Here is a 23,014-nt window from a genome sequence, read left to right as displayed (position 1 = left end):
GCTGAGGACTGCAACCATCCCCAGCCCCTTCATTTTCTCTGTCAGGAAAGCTAGTTACTCTTCCTGCAACTAGGCAAGCAGATAATCAGCTCAGAGCCCAGTTACTCATTGGTCAATTATCAGGACTCTTTCTGGCTGTCTGCCTTACCAGCAATGAAGCAAACACAGAAAATCACACATACAAGACTCACCAGAAAAAGAACTCGACCATTATCCCTAACAGCATGTCTCGATTGTTTATTTTTCCTGCGAGCTCTATAACCTCTCATAGAAGCCAAGCAGTGAAATGATTTGGTTTTGGCAAAGCAGAAAGTATCGGGCTCGCTTCTGTTGAACTGCTTCTGCCAGTGACAGGCTGATGTGACCTCTGGGAGACTGAAATTATGAGTGTAGAAATGATGGAGCTGATTGCTTAATTAGGTTAGTAAAAGTCTCATCAAGGGCAAGCCAAGTTCTATCCAGAAGGAATCCATGGGCACAGCGGAATGCAAACTGCTGGGTGTATTTACCCATATGGAACTTCCCTCCAAGCATTATTTACAGTATGCAGCCCATGCGATTACTGATCTATAAACCTGGCAAGCAAAATCCCTGCCTCAAGGAACACATTATCAAACAACAAAATATACGGTGGGCTTAATGCAGAGATCAAGTGGGTGGCAGCAACAGGCAGAAGGAAGATAACTGCATGAAAATCCAGCTCATTCCATTATATCCATCAGCCAAATGTAACTGACCAGTCTTCCTTTGTCTGCCATGTAGCAACACATGTGAAATTATAAACAATAAACAACACAATGAGGAAAGTGTTCAAAAAGCAGAAAGAAAGAAATCTGAATAGAACTTCAAATTCTGAAGGATTTTGAGGACTGCGCATAACAGCCTTCATCTCATCTCTGGGAACACCAGAGCAGTTTGCCAGAAAGCATTCTGTGGGAAACTGAGGTCACAAAATCCCATTTCAAAGCCATGCCTTCCCATGGCAGCAGGGAGAGGCTGAAGTCAAAGCAGGGATGTCAGTGAAACCAAAGGATTTCCCTTTCTTCTCTGCAGCTTCCACAGCTACTGCACGTAACTCATCCAGTGACACCCCTGAAAGTCTGTGATGCCAACTTTGAAACCTTCTATCACTTCCCTTGGAAAAGCCACAGAAACAGACCCTTTTTGTACAGGCTGCAGCAGGGCAGTATGAATTGAAGCCTCTGGATCATCCTGCCCCATGATCCCTCCTTTCCCCAGATCAAGATTAGCCCAGACATTAATTATAAGCTAACCCAACCCTGAAGTTCATCAGCAGAAGGCAGCTTTCTTATCAGTAGGAGTTGACTGTTTGGGTTTTGGGTTGTTTGCTTTGTTCTGTTGTTGCACTGGTGAAAAAGTTGTTTTTTAGTGATTTCATACGAATTCAATTATCCCCAGCACTACATAAAAAGGAAAACCACCAAAAAAGACATACCAGAAACAGAAGTGACCTTATAAACTCATAATAGTCACACAATCCATAGTTACACAATTACTTGATTATCGGATGAATTCATCTGAAAACTTTGTTATAATAATTCCATAGAACAAAATATTAAAAATCACATATCACTGGCACACAGTGCACAGAAAGGTGTAACCTTCCATATAGCAAGTTCTCCCAGACTAAGGGAACACTTCCAAGTTGGTATCAGTTCAACCTCCTCACCACTCCAGAATGAATACATCAGCAGAACAAGCCTAAGAACATCTTGTCACAGCATGGTTTGGGTTGGAAAGGGCCTTTAAAGGCCCATCCAGCCCCAAGTCCTGGCACAGGCTGAGTGCCCCCACCAGCTCAGGCTGCCCAGGGCCCATCCAACCCAGCCCTGTGCACTTCCAGGGATGGGGCACCACAGCTCTCTGGGCAGCCTGAGCCACTTGTCCCTAGACATGGACTCAGCACACTAAGGCACTTAGAGCCATGCAACCAGCACTGTGTCCCTTTGCTTCCAGGCCCCAGCTCCCTCCTAATGCCCAAATTCCTTGCATCAAAGTCAGCTGCACTGCAGCACACCCCAAATAGTAACACTTCATTACGTAAGGGCGTTTAACATTCAAAACACTGTGCATGCGTTGTCTGCTTTCAGTGTGGGGAGAAATCAGCAGAGAAATGCCTCACCCAAATCATACATCCATGCCATGGTGAAATAAGAACTTCTGGAGCCATTAGCACTGTGCTTTTGCTTCCATACATGACTTCCACTCAACGTAAAGAAAAACTTGTTACTCTGGATAGAGGCAGAAGCTTCACTTTGAGGTTCTGTCCTTGCTCAGGAATGAAGCCCAGCCTGGACCTCGCAGCACTTGTAGGAAGATGAAGCTGGGAAAGATCACATGAGCACCAGTGGTGATGGGACCTGCACACCTATGTCCTGTCTCAAGCTTTATCTCACTCAACACTGGGAGCAGCCTTCTGACTTACATACATTAAGGACTGAGTCATCAAGCTTTTTATAGAACAGGTTTTGGAAATATTCTCAGAAGAGCAGTCTCATGAGGGTATGAAGCTTCAGTGTGAGCAGCTTAAACCCGTGGCATTATCCCACAGACAGGCTGGGAGCAGGGCAGCAGAGCTGCACCCGAAGGCTTTTCCCATTACAGTCCTTTTCAAGCTCTGCTGCTCTGCACACAGCAGCAGATGGAAGCATCCAGTCTCAGAAGCCCTGCCTGCCTGTGCTTCAGGGACCTGCAGCAGGCATGGAGGAAAGGTTTGCTTGTGGGCTAATTGGCCTCTGCTTTATCAGGCAATAAGAGCTAAGAAATCTGTTGGGAAACAGCTGAAGACCACGGCAGAAACATCAAAGAGGAGGAGGAAGGGAGGGAAGGGATTAAGGAGACAGAGTACAGAAATGAATTTTAGAAGAAAACATGAAAAGCACGTACAGGAAAAAGGCAGAGGAAAGAAGTGAAATAAGTATTTGAATGAAGAAAGGTAAGTTCAGCAAAAAAAAAAAAAAGAAGGCTCATGATGAAATGAAATGGTGTGAAAGCTAAAAGAGAGACTTAAAAGAGAAACATTTCCAACTCCAAACTATTCAGAAGTCTTTCATTATGATGAAAGCAAATAATGTGTGAAACTTTACGGTCTTTTGTTTCATTTTAACTGTAGCTTTTAAAATCCACCTTTACATGTCTCTGCAACCTCAGTAGCTAAAAAAGTTCATTCTATGCTACAGAAGTTAAAATCTCACCTAAATCCAAAGCGGTGGAACTCTAAGAAGAAAAACACAATCACAATAAAATTTAGACTCTAGAAACAATGTCAAAAAGCACACAAATGTATTTTGCTTAAATGCCTGCTACAGAAATGCTGCAGCCCTCTGTAGCCTGACCAAAAGAAGGGTAATGTTTCTGTGCCTCAAAGGAGGCTAAGAGAGCCTGCACCTGGATCCATCAGCAGCACTGACTGAAGCAGCATCAGGATGCACCGCAGTGTAAATCTCAGTGAGAACCCAGTGATGCTGGGACAAGCATTTGGCTTGAAAGATCAGAATTAAAAACTGAACCTGACTCCCTGTGAGCGTATACTGTCCTAATCCAAGTTCAGACACTGTAGAGCCACAGCTCTGAAATAACACTGAGCTCCTATGGAAAGCACAAGCACACTGTGGTGCTGTGACATGCGACTGGGTGAGGAGGGGAGAAAATATCCCCAAAGGTGTTGGAGCCTGTGGATTGCCTTCATCTAGCAAATCTGTAGTCTGAAAGAAAGCAAACACATTAGAAAGCAAGCACATCCTGACCCCCTGCTGAGCCCTAAGCTCGCTGCAGTGCCTGCTTTACTGCAGACAGCTCAGAGGATCTTCCGTGTTTACCAAACATCTCTCATGCAGAACTGCAACTGGAATTTCCTCCTCGATGCATAACAGACCTTGAGTACATCATGCACAACCCTGAGTACACGTTTACTAGCCATCCTTAGGAGGGCTGTTCCTGCAGCCCATGGAAGTCACACCTCTGCATTATCTTCGCAGCTGCACAAAAGGTCAGGCTGCCTTGCTGCAGTTCTCTCAATGAATGCAGGAATTGTGGAGCACAGTAAATTCAGTCTTAAGTACAGAAAGCAGACAACTAGGGTGACATGACTTCACCTCTCACTTCAGCTACCATGGTGAAATGAATCTTTTTGTCCCTTATGACATTGAATTTTCTGCATGTCATTCTGGGCAGATTCTAACTTTTATGTAAGATTCCTTGGAGGCAATTGTACCACAGTAATCTTTTCCCTTGCTCAGTAGATTCAGTGTTGATTACAGCCGGCTTGAAATCTTTCAATTAAAATAATTTTCTGCTTCAAGAATATTTGATGAAAATTGGGGCAGGGGGAGGTGAGGGAGAAAACAGAGGTACAGACTGAGTAGCTTCAAGGACAGCTTTGTCAAACAGCTTCCTTAGGATGCAACCTCTGCACGAAACTAGGGAACTGGGGTCAAAGATTAGAGCTCTGTAGGGACAAAGTGCTACCTGATAGAAAGCAATCCTGATGACAACATGCTATATCTGGTCTGGACAGGCATGTAATCAGCAACGCATTCTGTGGGCTAACTGTTACCAGGAATCCTTAGTAACAGCTACCAACAACCAGGACAGCCATCTTCTGCATTTCCCCCAGAGTGTTTTGTTCTCTCCCTTCGTCCACCTCCCCTCTTTTTCTTCTTTTAATCTACTCCTCTCTCCAGAACATAGAATAAAACACATTCTGAAGCCTAAAAATTGTGATTTAAAAATTACATATTATAATAACACACATTTAGAGTAAGCATTTCTCTAATGACATTCTTGACATAGGTTCTGAAAGCTAGAATCAAGTTGACACTGAAGATCTACACATTACATGCCAGCAGAACACTAAAATGTGTATTTTGAGGGCAAAGAAAATTCAATCCTAATTGAAATTTCAATTGTGTCACTGTGGAGTCAAATAAGCTGGTGCCATACAGTAGTTATGGGGTGTTACCTCCTCTGCAATGAAGCCTCAAGTTCCACACTTGGCTGACAGAGCAAGATCGTATTTGAAAAGATAAGAGATCATGGGCATGTTTTTAAAATAGAAGTCACACTGAATTACTGCAATGCTGCCTCAAAACTGTACAATTGGAAATCTCGTAATGTTGCATGCATAATTGAGTGTGCTCAGCAGATTATAAAACAGGCCTTCATTTCAGAAAACTTCATGCTAACCTCTTCTCTTGTGCAATGGAAGCAGAGCTGCTAAAAAAGGAAAAAGTGAGAAGTTACATGGACAGAACTTGTTTGGCCACTGAACTGTGCAACAATTTCACTTCTTTCATTTAGCAAGCCTTGCTGGTCATCATCATAAATAATAGCATAGCCACAGGCATGCAGAGGACAAAAGAAAAATGGAAGCATTCAGCTGGGGCTGACAGCTAATTCTGGACTGATGGTGATTAGATTCTGCACACACGGTAGCATGGGCAGGTTTTCTTGACTCTGTGACTTCATATGGCAAGATGAACAAGAGCTCGAGCTTTGGGACCATAAATTACTGAATTGTGCCAGTGCTGCTGGCTGGAGAGCATCAAGGAGCTGTGAGTAGTAGGAACATTATGGGGTGGGAAGGGATTGAGGAGCAAGACCACGTTGCCGTGCACCAAACAGATGTTAGCATCATTTGGCACGAACAGTTACTTGTACTGGCAGGCACAGCAAATGGATTGTGGCTGGAGTTATAACCAGGCAGCGAGCAGGGCAGTTCTGCATAAACAGGAGAGGAATGGGGAGTGGAAATGGATGTATGGCTACAGTAAATATTTTCCTGTTACTGTGTATATATGGGAAACTGCAGGCAAATACAAAGTAGGTTTTGTGTTGGGACTGGAATCAAGATCTTAGACACAAAAATTACATAAAGATATCAAATTTCTATGGTTCACATTAAGTCTCTGAGGACAACATAGCCCTGACCCAGCTAGGATATGCTTTAAGTAGGTTAACTGAGAAGTAATTTTCTTCTATTTTCAAAAACAAATGTTTAATTCCTATGTGACCCATGTTGCCCACTCTGAGTCCCAGACACCTTGGTCATTTTATTATCTGACTGCCTGGTCCCACACCACAGTTTGGGAACTTCCCAATAACCTTCCCCCTGTGCTGGCTGTGAGCTCACCCACTGGCACAGGGATAAAGGCCCCAGTCACACAGCCCTTCTGTTATCACTTCAGAGCAATCACCCTGGTGTCCTTTCTACTAGCAAGGAACCCAGCCTGCTTGTTTCTGGGCAGCTGCCACTACCATTTGCTCTGCACCTGTACACTGAGCTTTGTACCCACTGGCCACCTTCTCCATCATATGATCAGGGCATATTTTATTACATTAAAATCTCATTTATGGAATACTGTATACATTCATCTTATATTCTAGGAAAATATAAATGCATTTGCTTTGCATCCTCTCTTTCTTAAAAAAACAAACTGCTTTTTACAACTATGAATTATAAACAAATATGCTTCCTCAAAAAACAAAAAAAAAAAAAAGAAACAACCCTAGAGCATTAGGAAAGCAAAGATGAATATATACACCACAGGCTGATCTGGACATTTGAAAATGAAAATGCTTTTGTTTTGGGATGCCAATTAATCTGTAGTATATTGTATTTCAACCTTCAGGATGACACAGGATCCAATTCTTATACCCTTGCCAATGTCAGTTGGCTCATAATAAGCATTCATATTTGTTTTATGACCCAGAGCAGCTGGTGGGTTTTATCGAGAGTAAGAATGAGAAATCTGACAAAAACAACTGATTCATCTTTATAATCTGAGTAGAGGCCGGAACCTTCAGGAAAGTCTTAACACTTGATTATTTTGTTTGGGTTGCTAGGCTTGGTTGTTGTATATTTTTAATTAACACTGTTTGAATACAATCTTAAGCATTTTGTACTTGTAGTAACGGAGTTTTATTTGATAGTTGGAAAGGGTTTTCCTGGCAAGTCGCTTCCTATAGGTGGCCTGTGGTCCAGCTTTAGCCAGAAGGATGCACCCATCGGGCTTGCTATAACAAATGTTGAACACAATGCAGCAAAGGTTGTCCCAGCCACCAGATAACTTCATATGTACCCAAACATCACCCAGCACAATGTCAGGGGCTATTGCTTTTACAGTGACCTGCAACAATTATATAGGTGGGGAGGTGTTATAAGGTGGAGAGGAAGGCACATGTCAGCTGAGGTTAAAATACTGCTGCAATTGTCCATCTCAAGCAGGATGCCTTAGAGACAGCAAATATCATATCCCATTAGCTATCACTAAGTATGTCAGTGATAGGTAGTAGATACAAGTCTGCAGAGCTTTGCCAACAATGACACCTTGTGACCTGTGCCTGAAAGGACAGAAATCTGGAATGTACTGGAGAGAGGACAAGATGGATGTATCCACAAATGCAACAAAAGATCCACTTCAGATGCCCCTTTTTGTAGACCTTGTTTGTTCTGGTTTGGAAATCAGAGCTCACCTCCATGCTTCCCTGCACCCTCTATCATCTTGCGATTCCCCTCAGCATAAGAAACATCTGATCATACTGGAAATATCCTAGTGGAGGGTCACCAAGATGATGAAGGGACTGGAGCACCTCTCCTTATGAGAAGAGGCTGAGAGCCAGAGCTGCTCAACCTGAAGAAGCAGGAGCTCAGGAGGAACCTTCCCAATGTCCACAGATACCTCAAGGAAGCTGCAAAGAGGACAGAGCCAGGCTCTTGTCAGTTGAATCCCGTGCCAGAAAAGAAGGCAATGGGCCAAGCTGAAACTCAGGAGGCTCCATCAAAACATCAGGACACATTTATTACATCAGTGATGGAGATCTAGCACAGAGACTCAAAGACATTGTATGTTCTCTTTCTTGGGGATCCCCAAAAGCTGCCTGGATGTGGGCCTGGGCACCCTGCTCGGGGTGACACCTCCTGGAGCAGGGGTGAGACCAGAGGGCCCCTGAGGTCCCTGTCAAACTCAATCATTCTGTAATTGTGATGTGCACCTCTTTCTGACAGAGAAGTTCTGACCATCAGCCAAACTGAAATCTTAACAGCAAAGGAGACTGAAGAAGTTAGTAGCTGTACTGGTTTGTACAAGCAGCTATTTATAGCGTAATCATTTACACACCAGCTACGTAAGACTGCCAGAGAATGCTGCAAGGATGTGGATTCAGACATGCCCACGCCTTCCTGGTGAACAAGGACAGGTACCAAAAGCAGAGTAAGCGCAGGAGCACAAACCCCACTCAAGGAAGGCAGCAACGTGGCAAAACATGGTGCCAAGACAGCCAAGTTGATTCCGGGATCCAAATTTACTTATTCAAAAGGGACTTGGATTATCCCACAAGGCTTTGCTTCTGTCCCACAGACATACATGAAACACATGCTATTTCCAAACAAAGTTGCTGGCAGTGATCTGTTCCGCAGTAGTTAACTTCATATACTGCTGAAACATCAAGGTGGATTTTACCACTCTTACAGGACAGGGACACACCTGATTTACACTGGCTGGGTGCTGCAGGGGCTATTGGAGCTCCCAGTATGTAACTGGGATTACTGGGATCACCAAAGATTCCCCCTCACCACACTCCAAGACAGTCAGTTATGACAACTAAGCATTGAGACTGATGTTCTCTGTTCCAATAAACAGTGTCACAGTTCAGAGGCTGTACTTCTCCATATACAAAACCTTATCATGATAAGCTAAAAGCCTTGAAAGCTGAATAGTGTGCCATAGAAAGGAAGTGACATTGCTTTTGAGGAAATATACATCCACTGTGAGAAAGTTATTCAGCACCCTGCAGTTCAGAAAAACTTGCTTTCAATTCTGAAAGTCAAATACACTGACAGCATCAGGCAGTGATTCAAAACAAAAGAAAATGAACCAAAATGGTAGGGAGTGAATCATCTCTCGCATTCTTTTCCACTTCAGCCTGTATATGGTAGATATTTTGCTTAAAGATTTGTTCTTCACTGTGCCTTCTGTCACATTCTCAATTATGGCACAATAGAAAAATCAATTAAAATTATTCTGAATAGTTCTTTACTTTATCTGCCCCCAAATCACCTTCCTCCAGGAAAGATAATTTTTTACAGTACATTTTACATAAATTAGCCCTGCTGCTCTAAATAAATAGATTAGATTTTAAATCCTTTAGCCTGTAGCTTCAGGAGAAGGGTTAGCAAGCTATCCATTAGTATTATGTAAGTACAAAACAACTGATAAATATATGGCATTTCTTTCAAACCTAATCTCCTTCCAGGACTCCTTCCAGAAGATCCCTGTCTTTTTTGTACCAGAGAGTCCAGAACGGGACACAATACTCCAGGTGTGGCCTCACCAGGGCAGAGTGGAGGGGGAGGATCACCTCCCTTGACCTGCTGGCCACAGTCCTTTTAACACACCCCAGGAACAATGGTGTACATGGACAAGTGGACAACGACAGAACAAAGGACAGCAAAGTTACTGCACATCTGAATTTCAGAGAAGTTTAGATACTGTTTCACAGTTTATGGTTGTCTAGTGTTTTTCACCTGACCAGAGACAACACCCCTCCAATAATGGAGCTCCTGGAGCAATGAAGTTACCATTCAGCCTTGATGATCAAAGCCAGCTGCTTTGTGTTTCCTCCATTCAGTACATCATTTTATTTTCTACTATTCTTTGACTGCACATGCATTGATTTCTTTCAATCTGTTTTTTTAATATAATGTTTACTATACTAGGGGTGCAGTCTATAACTGACTCCTAAGAACTCCTGCAGCTCAGCTTCAAATCACAAAGAGGAAACTTCTCAGCCCTCAGAATGCTTGAATAGTGACTCCAGTTTTCAGAGTTATATGCTTCCCTTCACTCTTAACTTTATAGACAATGAGACTTAACTACCCTCAGAAGATTTACTAGAATTATATTTTCCTTACTTCAAAGTAACATGGTGAAGAGTATAAGAACAGCAACAATAATATTTTGCTCATTTCCCCCAGAGATAGATGTCTATAAAATATGAAAAGTATTTCTACCGCAGAAAAAAGTATAACCTCCACATCCAGCTAAGGACATCAGAGCTGCCTTTAGATTTGGCTGTAACCACCTTATAGCAGTACATCTTACACAGCCTGTCTGAGAGCTGTCACACGTAGCACCACCTGCTGGATTCAAGTCTTTACTATGGAAAGCCTTCTTTCACTGATACAAAGGCAATCATAGTATGACAATTCCTAGATCAGAGTTTCGCGAGGAAGTTAGAAAAAAATCTAGAAGTTTATACTCACTTTATCATCTGACTTTGTCTCTACACCAGAATAACAACATCTTTTATTCACTTCTCAGAGCCAAACTTAAAAAGAATTGTTTTAGCTTGGTTTTGGAACGTGGACTTTTTATTTTTTTTAATGTCAATATTGTTTTAATTCTCGGAAAAAAGACAGTACCTTCAAAGTCCCCATCTCTGGCTTTTGCTGCAAGTTCTGAGGATGATATACTTTCTTGACATAAAGCACAGTCTTCCAGTGCTGCATTTCTTAAACCCTGATTAACTGTAAAACAAACCAAAAAATACTTAAATTCACATTTTTCCAATTTGTACTTCAGTACAAAAGTTAGGACTTCAAGGAATAGATTACAGTATCATCTATAAGTAGTTTCTTATACTTTTTGCACTTTCCTTACCCTGACACACTTAAAAATCTCCTGAATCCTTCTTTGAAACAAGCAATTGAAGATGCTGTTATAAGATATACATTCCTCTTACTTTCAGCAGTTTAGCTGCATCCTATATTTCTCAGCTTTTAACTTGCATGCTTCACGAAATAGACGAAAACAGATTCCCTAGGTGTATCTCACACATCAGATCACAAAGAAAAACAGCACCTCAAGTGTCCCTGGCTTTCATTCACTTACATTTGTTAACGTTTTCTTTTTTAACCTAATAGTTCATCTACTGGAAATTATTCCAACTAAGTACCATTGCCTACCATATATTTCCTAGTGATAATTCTGTACACCTTCTGTTTCTTCATTATTTTTATTTGAATGTTCAGTAGATCTCTAATCTACCTCTTTAATTTTTGTCCTACCTCTGTCTACCCTGTTTTCTTTCTTCCCAATGAAAAGTCAGTCACTTTTCACATCAATACACCCAGCCACCATCAAATGCCATGGAAGTTTCCACTGCAAGTAACTGAAGACTTCAGTCCATGTTGTACACTATTCCATTGCACAATTGAGTTGCACTGGAGTTTTTTTCTGCTAAATTTTACCGATTTGTATCTTAGTGCTCTAGACAAAATCTCCAGAAAAAAAAATAATAAAATAAAACCAGAAATCCTCACTGAAACACGGAGAAGAGGTGAGCAGAACTTTCCAGTCACGAAAAATGGAAGGAAAAAAAAAGGAGCTCTGATTAGCTTTAAATGCTGACAGGTGTAATCACGACAGGGTCAATGGTAGCTGCAGTATTACAAAGATGGCATGGTTTTTTTTTTTAGGTAAATCAGCAGACTTGAGTCTTTGAAAAAAGAAATAATCCAAAAGGTGACAGAGGAAAAATGAATAGAATAAAAAAAAAGTTGCACTGGCTGATGATCTACTTATGGTTCCTTTATCTGAATACTCTAAAATTCAAAAAAGGCTATTTTTTCTACTTTGAAGCAAAACTCATTATTCTGTGATTTATACAAGACAGAGCAGATTCCAGCATCTTACTGAACATTCTCATATCTTATAGTCTCCTCTTCTATCGTGGCTATTTAAAGTCCAGAAGCAAAAACAAACAACAACAAAACAATCAAACATACCTATCTTGCTAAAACGTATCCATTGTGAAATAGAACCAGGAAAAATATAAACTGAGTCTGTGAACTCCAAACTCTGCCTACATCACATTATGACCAAATAGGATAAAAACACTGTTCTATTATACACTGAGATATGGAAAAAAGCAGACACTCTGAAGGTTTTAGTTCTTTAAACTTCTGCTTTAACACATACTCCAGGATTGCAGTGACTTCATCCTGTTTACAGTCCACTTTCATGACTTGTTTTAAACTTAGGTAACATCATTGTACAGTGAATCCAAAGTTAGCAGAGTTTTAAGAAAATTCTTGTCCAATAGTTTATATACCCACACAGGGCCACCAGCAGAAATTCACTACAAAGGAACTGGTTACCTTTCTTTTGCTTTTCCTTGTCTTCTGTTTCAGGTTTGGTTGCCATCACTTCAAACAAGGTCTTCAAGATACTTCGCAGATCACTAGCATAGTTTGTCTGCAGTTGGTCAGCAACACCTGGAAGTTTAAGGAAAAAGACTTATTACAACTCCCTAAAAAAAAAAATTACATTTGTTGATACCACTAATGGCCTGGTATTTACATTTGAAAGATCACTAGCTCATATCAGTAATAAAAGGATTATTTAAATTCATTTTCTGTAACGGCCAAGCCACACTCTGGCCTTTAAGTTAGCTGCAATTTGAAACAAATCTTCCTTGTCTTCTTGGCAGAAAGGGGATGTTCCTTCTGTGTCAAAATAAAACATCTGCATTTGATTTTTTCCCCCTGAATACACAGGGCATTATAAAGATAAAGGAAGCAGTAAAAGACAAACCCACTGCATGCCCAAAACCTTCATCATCATAGGTCTAAGATGTCTGCATCTCTGCATATGCCAGTCTTCGTGAGGTAACAGGATTGTCTAAGACTTAAGACCCACAATACAACATTCTGTTGTCGTAACTCTAGTCTGTTCTAACAAATTTTAATAAACCTTAAATAATAATGAGATCTTCCACGAACAAAAGGATACTCCCTTACCTGAGATACAGACAAAAAGGCGGTGAATGAGATCATTACTGCCGTGAAATCTGGATCTGATCTTTTCTCGGGTGGCAATTTTAGCAGCCTGCAAAGCAAGCTGGATTTCTTCCTGATCAATGTCATCAGATGAACAAGAACTAGTCATTAAACTGCTGTTGGAGAAAAAAGGCATAAAGAAGAAGAGTAATGTAAGTCCGCACAAGGTTGATCAGGACGTTCAGCAAATCCTAAAAGATTTATTACTCAGGCAATATTCTACAGCAAACAAGAACTAATTGCTGTAAATTCTTGCTGAAGGTAATCAACATGCAATCAATCACCATCATGTTTGGTTTTCACTCTGTGGCACAGTTGCAAAAAACTTTAAAGCAGAAAATCATTTCTCTGTATTTTATTGCATTTCCCTTAGCTATTTCAAAGCACAGGACTATTTTTCACATTAACTTGCACTAAAAGCTCTGTCCTGAGACCACAACTCCACTAAAAAGGCAAGAGTGAAATGTCAGCCTAAAAATAAGAAAGTCAGTTCTGAAGTCAGATGAGAAATTTATTAACGTGGGAGTTAATTTGAAAAAAGAATTCCTGAATTATGTTACTTCAGAATAGTGAGAAGAGAATCCAAATATAACCTTACATAAAAAATGGAATGAGTGATAAAATACAATTTACACCGTAGAGAAAGATCAGTCCCTTTATATACCTAAGTGTAAAAATTGCTGAAATGTCAAATGTCAAATTATTGCAAGAAAATGGCTCATCAACTCCAAAGAGATTAATATGTGTCATCTATTAGTAAAGGCTTAACCCTTCTTTTTCAAAACCAGATGCATCCATCACCACCACTTTAAAAAAAAGGAAAACTTGAAACAACCTGAGGCTGCAGGAAAGCTCTGGGAGGAATCCAGCTTCTTCAGGTATCAGGAATTACTTACGTAAACTGCTTGCAAATCAAAGCACACTAAAGAAGGAAATACTTAGGAAAAGTGTTGCACTTTGTCAACAAAAGCCCTGAATGGGGAATATAGCATGGAATGCAATCACTCCAGAGTCTTAAGAATTCACTGTGTTGATTGGAAGGAGACATCACCCTTTCACTCCGTTACTTTCAAAGACAAGAGGAACGTGAAACAGTTTTCCCCACATATTGGAGATAAAATAATCTCATTAATGACTACAGATAATTAATTGCTTTACTTAAAATCGTACTAAGGCTATCCAGAACTCAAGAACTTCTTACTACACAGCCACTACGAATGAAAAAAGAAAGAAAAGGAAGTTGTTGACTACATAAATAGCATGCAGAAGGAAGGATGTAATCACTAATGCATTTTGAACTCAACCTGTAAATTTTATTAAGTGCTGAAGCATTCATCAAGTTTATTTAACAGATCCCATTCCCTATGACAAACAGTTATTGGGGAATAAGATACTGGCAGCATTTAGAAAGATAAAAATAATTATAAACAAAAATTTACAGAACATGGTCTTGAATTTCTCTCCAAGAGCCATACAGATAATACTTAAAATGTAGAAATGAATTTATTAGGCCATACATCTTAAAAGTCCTAGTAAAAAACAGAACTGAAAACACAAATAAAAGAGATTAGTTATTGATAGAAGTATCAATTGAAAATGTGTAATGCAAGTGCTTTTGCTGGCTTCCTGTTCTTTCAAAAATAAAGAGTACACTTAAGCCCATTTCTGCTTATGTCTTCACTGCTACTAACAATTGCAAATTCCTGAAAATGCTGTTGCAGTTTATGTTTAAATCTCCACAGCAGGTCGGCTGACTAGATTTATTGAAGATACTCTGAGTACTGAGTTAGAGTTCTCCATCTCAATTTTCCTTTTGCTTTTCCGTAGAGGATAGATGATATATAAGTGGGTGTGTATATACGTGTGTGAGTGTATGTACACATACATACATATATATATTTAACAGCAAATCTGTCACTGTGGAAAGATCTGCGCTGAAGATGATGAAAAGGTTGTGTAAGATTGTGGCTTATGAAGGAGTAAACTGAAATTTACCAAGTGCCAGGATAACACCCTTGCTTCACAATAGCATGCAGTTAGAGGATTGCTGGTGTGGAGAAATGCTCACACAGACCAAAGAGTTTCTGACTGCCTCGGCTGGATAAGGTCTACCCATCTTTTTAATTTTAGAGAATCAGTCTTATATCTGTTGCATGGCAATAAAATGTAATGGAATATCAGTGGACATGTACAAGCTCTACTGCAATACCACCAGCATGCATCTCTGATGTCACAGGCCAGCAGAACAACATCGGAGGCATTACTTTTGGAGCAGCCCTCATACATAATCTCAACACAACACTGTCACTAAGTCCCCCTCTAAGCCAAACCTTAAGTTCAGGGCACAGGCAATGGTGCTTCAGGGATGACTCCATCCAAGTGTTGTGTGGTGCCTCATTAAGACTGGCTATGTCCCGCCAGAAGACTGGCTTGGACTCATCCTAAATCTCCATGGCACAACGCACATAAGAATTGCTGTGGGATGAAGGTCAGTATGAACGTATCCTCACATTCACAACATACATTCACATGCACAGACATATTAAGTACTATTTCTATACATAAGAGATTCAGGAAAGAAAGAAAAGACATTTTGATTGCTTGTGCCACTGCCGAGAGAAAAATGAACATCCAAGAATAATTTAAAACTAGACCTAAGTATCATTACAGTTAGAAAGAAATGATCACTCAGCTTTTACCAATTTGACCCAGTCAGATTTAGATCAGAAACGAGTCATTAGTCACCCCTTCAGAATATCTGCTCTTCACTTGAAAATACATCTTCTTCTTAAAGAAAGCAGCCAGAAAATATTGTAGATGCAGTTAGAAGCACAGGAAGAACAGAAACATAACTGTTTCAGATACACAGCTTTTTTTTTTTTGCAACCGCATATCCCAAACAGCAGTGATTGGATCTATGTAAATGCTAGAGATCTCTGGATTTTAAAAATGATAATTTAGAAAGTAAACTAGAATTTTGATCTATAGATTCTACTTACCTTTCATCAATATTTTTCTTTCACGCTATTTTTTTTTATAGCTTATGGAGAAATTCCATTCCTGCCAGGCTTATCGAACATGCATAATTTGGATAAAAACTCTCATGTGATACTAAGTGTGTAGGAAGCATTTCATTAACGTCAGTCTGTACTCAGATTTAGAACGTTATACCATCAGGATCTGCAGAAATACATATCACTACAGAACACAAACATATTTAAGTACTAAGTGGCTAGAGATATATTGTCCATTTTTCTGCCTTCACTGAAGGTAACCCTTTGCACTAAGCAAGGAATTAGTTTACAAGGAGATAAAACAGGCAAGGAACTCCCTTTGTGAAGCACTTATTAAAAATGTATTATGAGCATTGTTTTCATTTTTCATACTGTGAAAACATTGCAAAGATAACACGTCTGAAGGTGAATACAAAGAAAGGAGACATTATGTTATAAGTTGATTCCAAACAATAAATCCACTTACATTTATAAAGTAGCTGGTAGACAGAAGAAAAAGTCAGATATTCACCTGAATTACATTTACACAGCAATTTCAAAATGACTCTCCATTGATCACCTCAGAAGAGCAGCAGGACTGCCTCAGTACACTACAGCTTTCTCTCTAGAACGGCTGGCCTGGTCTCAACACTTGATTGTGAAATTTAGTCAAATATGTACAAGCAAACAAAACCCAGAAATTCATTGTGCGCAGAATCAACTTTCACCCACGGAACCAATATGCTTCACAGCTTTTAAATTCCAAAGCATAGTTGAGCAGTAATATACACACAGTGGAGCAGAAGAAGTTATGATTGATATTTTCAGAAGGGACCAGTCACTTTAGGTAACCAGCTGTGATCCAGCATTCCTTGTGCTCAATTTGCTGAGCACCAACACTCATCCAAAAACAGTAAAAGCAGCAAAGCCTAAAACTGAGCAATCAAACCCAACCAGATTCGAGTCAGCCTAAAATTAAATACTTTATATCTGTGCTCAGAAAACAGGCAGTGGCAGTAGAAGTCTGTAACATGTCATAGATGCTTCCTTTCAAATGTAAAAGTACTTGGTTCACAAAACCTAAAATCTGTTCTATATTGAATGCAGAATATAAAAAAATCTCTCAAGAGAATTCTGCATTACTCTTCAAACCTCTGAATATCTTAGGTACCCATTAAATACGCACCAGTGGTGGATAAGCACCAGGTGGTCACTCCTTGCAGAGGAGAAAAAATCCAAATCTATTTTACTACACACAGCACAATTACATCAGCAGTTTTAAAAGGAAAGTAAGATCATTCCCTATGTTTCTGACTTCATGCAAGGTTTTAAACAACTACTACTATTCAGGTACAGATTTCAGAAGACTGTCCATCAGCAGTGCCTTTAAATCAGGAAGGATCAAGTTCCAGCAAGACAAACCCAACCCAGCTCAAACACTTATTAGTCCTATGAGCAACAAAAGTACTTACCTGAAAAGTGTTAACACACAACTCAGTGACACAATTCCTCTCATGTTCACTGTTCAAATTGTTCAAACACTAAGAAAGATGTTTGAGCATCTTATAAACAGAGCTGTATCTCATACAAAAATTTCCCTATATGCATGTTTCAAATATTTGGTCTTAAACACCTGCATAATACTTCCTCAAAAAATACCCTCATGAGCTCCCTGGCTTTCATTTTTGTTCATATAGAATTTATCAAAACATCCACTTCGTGCCGTGTGTGTAATATCAATAACACACACTTCTCCAATCTACAGTATTTAACCTTTTTTTTTTCTCTCATCCAAATTCTCTTATACTTTAAGTTAAAAACAAAAAACAAAAACTTTTTGCAGACAAGCCTGTTATTGTTTGAAGAGAGCTTCTGAAACTACTTGGGTGACTGGTGCATTCATTTCATTGATGCTTGTGTAGGCAGTAACTGGAAACCCCACCACTGAGCTGTCAATTATCTCTCTCCTAAGCTATTACTCTTACTCACTTGTGCACTTCATAAGTGCCTGAAGGCTGCCATCAGCGTCATGTTCCATTCTGCAAAAAGAACAACTGCTCCACAGAACATCTAAAAGATCACACAAAATAGTTGGGGAAAGGCAAAGGTTGTATACATGATGAATGAGAACACAAAAATGATAAGGGTTTGAATAAGAGAAGTATGACTTCATGAAAGAAAGAAAAGAAAGAAATTACTCGTTCCTATCCTGCATTTTGCAGGACATCTGTGATTTCTTTTCTGGTTATCTAACAAAAAAATCATAAAATAAACAGTAGGCAAAAAATTTTTTGTTTCTAGTAACAACTAGTTTTGATACAATTGGGAAGAAAACTATGATGAGATTAATGGCTTCTTACAATTATTTTAAGTGAAGTGGGTGGCTACACACTCAATTGTAGAGTCACTTAAATTCAGAACATGCCTTATTATTCGGGTAATAGCATACACGTATTTTAATCAATGATCTCAGAAGCTACGTCTGAAGCAGACTAAAAAAGCTTTAAATTAGAACTCTATTTCTTGACTTTCTACCCTGGTATTATATTTAGTCAAGAGGGTTTTTGTATGCAATCTCTTACATATTTTCTCTCTATTTTAAGAGAAAAGACGAAAGAGGAGGGAAAAAAAAACTTTAAATGTTCCCAAGTCTTCCAGACTTCATTGCCTCAAGAAATGACTAGTACAATGGCATGTAAACACCTCTAGCAATGACAGCTTAGCTGGGCAACTCTGGAAGAAGCGGACCTGACTGCTCTTCAATATTAACACATGGAACACCTCAGCCCACCCTATACACACCAGGACATGCTATAATCCTCATCTGCTGTCAGCCTTTTGAAGTCCACAGTGGGAGAAGTATTTTCCCATTGCTGTAAGACTTGCACAAGCTATTTCTTGGCTTTTTTTTTTTTTGGTCCCAGCTAAGGTGAGCAGACTAAAATAAATAATTTGACAGATGGGGTGAATCAGTGTTCTAAGCAGTATCTTCAACCAGAAAAAAAATGAGTTTGAAGTCAGCAAGAACAACTTTTGCCCCACAGCATGGCAGCTTCTACTGCTACCCACTCCACTGGAAAAACACCTTGAATCCCTCTTTCGCTTCTCAAACTGAAGAGCACTCTTGTTGTGCATACCATGCTGGACTTCTGAAAAAGCACACCTGTTCAAGCACCATGCTGCTAAGTAGATGCACTGTAAGAAACTCTACCCAGACAACTGCCTTATTCAAACTCATTACCACAACAGCCAGGCTTTTCAGAAGAGTGCCATGTATTCCAAGTGGAGTCAAAATGAATGACACTGCCAGCCCAGGACTTACTGTCTTGGATAACACAGTCTTCCAAAGAGCTTTTTTTTTTTATTGGTTATGGATAAAATGTCTATAAAAGGAATAAGAACAAATTGCTTAGAGCATTAGTAATCAGTGCAGCTGCTTTCTTACCATCAAATTAAATATCAGGTACTTGCAAAGTAGTATAATTACCACTTTCCTTAAAATTTAAACCAAAAAATAGGGTAAGATCTGCAAGAAAAGAACATTGTGAAATTCAACTAAAAAATAAAAATGAAAATGTAAGAAGTTAGAACTGCTTTGGTTCGACTAAGATTTCCCCAGTTCCACCATGACATTTTGTTTCTACCACTTCCCTGTAATCAAATGTGCATTTAAAACTCTCATTCACTTGCATTGCAAATGAAAAATAATATGAGATTAGAGCACAAAAATGCTTCAAAAATAACCCTGTACTGTAAGAATTGGAAGTGAAAAATAGAAATAGTTGAGCACTTACTAAGAAATAGTTTGTAATACCAGCTCTGGTGCCTATAGTGACGATAGAAATGCAGCAGTCCCAGTTTTTTCTGTCTTATCTAGAAGTTGACACAGGAACATATTGCCCTGGATACTTGATGCCACAATACAGATACTTCCAGTGACAAAGTCATTTCATACAGCTCTTCAGCAGTGTCCTCTGTAATATGCAAGCAACTATAATGTACAGCTTAACATAAAGTGAAGTAATTTAGCATCCAACTCCAGCAGAAACTCTCAAGTTACAACTGCTGTGTGTAGCAGATACAGAGATGGAGAAGAGGCAGTGAATAACAGTTTGCAGCCTGAAGAAAGCTTAGCAATAGGGAAGCCTATCAGCAGGTTTTCCTATCAACTACTTCACTTCTCACAATAAATAAATAAATAAATAAATACAGAAAACAAAGAGGTGAAGCATTACAGCATCCTAGGGTCTATAAGAATCCCACAGGAATTCTGTATACAGTCATGGGAATCAAAGCTGAGAAAAGCTAATTACAGTATTAGGTGGAGCTTTAAAATTGTAATTAGAAAATCTCTCTCTCCTCGTTTTTCAGCTTCAACGCTGCTGTAAGTATGAGGAAATACTTTATTTTTTCTTTCAATATAACCTTGGTTTTAGGCATTGCTAAAAGAATTCAACAACCTGGAAACCTGCAGTTGCTATAGTAATTTTGGTTAATTACACAATCTCAAAATTCCCAAACATGCTTTTCTAATTTTTTGGGGGGCATTAAAAAAAATTTTGTAAAAGAGAATCTAATTTCTGAGAGGCGATAATTTTTGTTCTATTAGATGCACAGAAAACACTAAGTGACATTCAACAGCAGATTTTACATGTCATAAAGATGAACATAATTTTAAACGTGGCCAAATTACTAAAAATGAAAATTACAATTGAGCTACATGGGAACACAAACACTAACCCTTTATGATCACTTTGTGCCTGTCCCCAGCCAAATATGCTGTCTGGAATACAGCCCCACAATGGCAAATGTGGATGTGTTTAGCAATTTTGTTAGAACAGACTTCTTGCCTCTGTCACTGATGCTATTCAGGTTAAAATATTGCCTTATTTCACTTCTTTTACACAGAAAGTAACACATTTTATATTTAATTCACTTCAAACATATTGGACATTTTAGCATCTTTAAAATATGAACCTTACTTCTCAGTAGTGAAAGAAACACACAACAACAAAAAAACAACAAACTCCCAACTGAGTTTTTCACCTTCCCACTGTAACAAGCACTTGTTAACAAGTTGTTCACACAAAATGCTTGGTTTACTCCTGGAGAAAACAAAATCTGCACCAGCTTCTTGTTACTCAAGACAAAGATATGCATGTAATTTACCTAGAATTATCTTGCGGAAATTCCTACGAAAGGAACACTAAGCTTAGAAAATGGTGCACCGTTTGGAGATTTAATTTTTGTCTTGCAGGGTGAAGAACAAGATGGCACAAAACACATGAAGAAGAATGCTGGCAGTGAGAAACCAGAGACATCTGCTGCACTCACATATGCCTCACTGACTGAAATCAAGCAAAAGCTGACAGACCTCATCAGCGCTGACGGATTTGTTTTGCTGGTACTGCTCAGCTGGTTGTTGGGGCAAGGGATTTAGCTGCAAAGCAAGAAGAGTCCCCACAGCAGCCTGCTTATGATGGTATTAATATGCATATTAATTGCCCTCACACTGCTTGAGTGACAGAGCTATACAAAGCAGCACAGACAGCATTTAAACATACATTGCAAATTTGCAGCTCAAAAACATTAGGAAGGAATAGCATCTAAGTCATTTTCATTTTCTTAAGGGACAGAACTCTTTCTTGTCCTACAGCTTCTCCCATGGAGCTCATTTATTTCTGCCATTCCAGTACAGTATACTGCAATTACCATCACTCTTCTACCAGTTACAGAATCATTAAGGTCGGAAAAGATCACTAAGATCACCTAGTCCATCTGTCAATGAGCAAGTCTTTCCATAAGGAGGGAGAAAGGAAGAAGGAAAATCTACAGAAATTAATTGATCAAATCAGAACTACTCACCAAACTGAATTCTGAATTCATCTGTTATTCCATACATGCAACAGTAAAACTGCAAGAGGGAAGATTTGTTGGCGCAGCTGATCAGGTTGAGTGTGACTCATCAACGGTAACAGTTTGGTAGCTCATTTGTTGTCCTTTACACTACCACCAACTTGACCAACCCCAGGAGCAGTTGCCATCTCTTGTGAGCAAATAATCTTTGCTGTAGTTTTCATAGGACAGATTAATGGTTAACACTGGACATGAGATGAAGGATATGAATTCTCCTTCAAGTCCTGCTGAACAACTAAGTTATTTGACTTTTCGTGTTCCCTTTGAGGCACTGAGTTGTGCAGAAGAAAAACTGTGTTACATGTATGTTTCGAATAGAAAGATCCAGCCACAGGAGCTGGCGGGCAAGGCAGCTCCCTGCAGGCTCTGAAGCAGATAACCAAAATCTCACCTTTCTCATTTGTATACTACTCTGCTTCACACGTATGTGTTCATTCAAACAGGAATATACTGACGTTATTCAATAAGGTAAGTGATATCCTTCAACCACATCCAGCAATCTTGAACTTGGCAGCGCATGCAGATACAAATGCTCTAACAAACAGATAAATATCCTGCTCTAATTGCTGGCAGAGTTTTGCTGCTTTGGCACAGGCTTGAGCCACAACACATTTTAGATACCTCCCTCTACAAACTGTAAACAACACAGGCTAAAAATTCATCACCAATTCTTGTAATGACACAAAAAGAATACTACAAATTATTAGTATTTAAGATACAGGGATATACCATGAAAAAAAGAATAATAAAGAACCAGTGAAGGCATCTACCACATTTTGCTCGCGAAAGTTCCTTTTTGAAGTTATCATTTACTGACTCATCCTAGCCCCAAAATGAAGCAGCCTTTAACATGTTCTTTAAGCTGGCAAATTACATTACCAACATTGTTGGTGTTTCTTCTTCCTTTGGATCATTTTTGACAAAGAACTCGAAGAAGGCTTGAAGTCAAATAACTGTAGTTACTTGGTTTTCTTCTGTCTCACTTTTCTCCCCCCCTCATCGTTCCAAAAACTGGTGCTCTATGGCTATTTCCACCTCCAGTCTTTCAAAGAACTTTGGTTCATTCTTGGCTTTAAGCAAGTTATCTCATTCAGTTAACATACAGCCTTCACTTCAGTTTCCACTCAAATTAATGGCTCCCTCGGGATCTTGCCTGATAATTTTAATGCATGTTGAAAGCTGACAGACAAACAAATTTCTATAAACAGTTTATTTTTAAAAGCCACTGACTTTAGCACTTCTGACA

The 23,014-nt window shown here is 39.4% G+C and overlaps 1 protein-coding gene across 3 annotated transcripts in view; it reads right to left on the bottom strand.

Annotated features, from left to right (window-relative positions):
- Nucleotides 1–23,014, bottom strand: part of ZFYVE28 (zinc finger FYVE-type containing 28) — a 141,589-nt gene that overhangs the window by 1,073 nt on the left and 117,502 nt on the right. For all 3 annotated transcript variants that reach the window (XM_065735855.1, XM_065735854.1, XM_065735853.1), the window contains 3 exons: nt 12,821–12,975; nt 12,179–12,295; nt 10,442–10,546 (listed from right to left, as the gene is read on the bottom strand). In XM_065735855.1, coding sequence (XP_065591927.1) covers nt 10,442–10,546; nt 12,179–12,295; nt 12,821–12,975 — 377 coding nt within the window. The remainder of the gene's footprint in view (nt 1–10,441; nt 10,547–12,178; nt 12,296–12,820; nt 12,976–23,014) is intronic.

Source organism: Cyrtonyx montezumae, unplaced genomic scaffold (assembly GCF_038088225.1).
Source record: "Cyrtonyx montezumae isolate F1298 unplaced genomic scaffold, pur_monq_1.0 scaffold_2, whole genome shotgun sequence".
Taxonomy (NCBI): Eukaryota; Metazoa; Chordata; class Aves; order Galliformes; family Odontophoridae; genus Cyrtonyx; species Cyrtonyx montezumae.
This window is presented reverse-complemented; position numbering and strand designations above follow the sequence as displayed.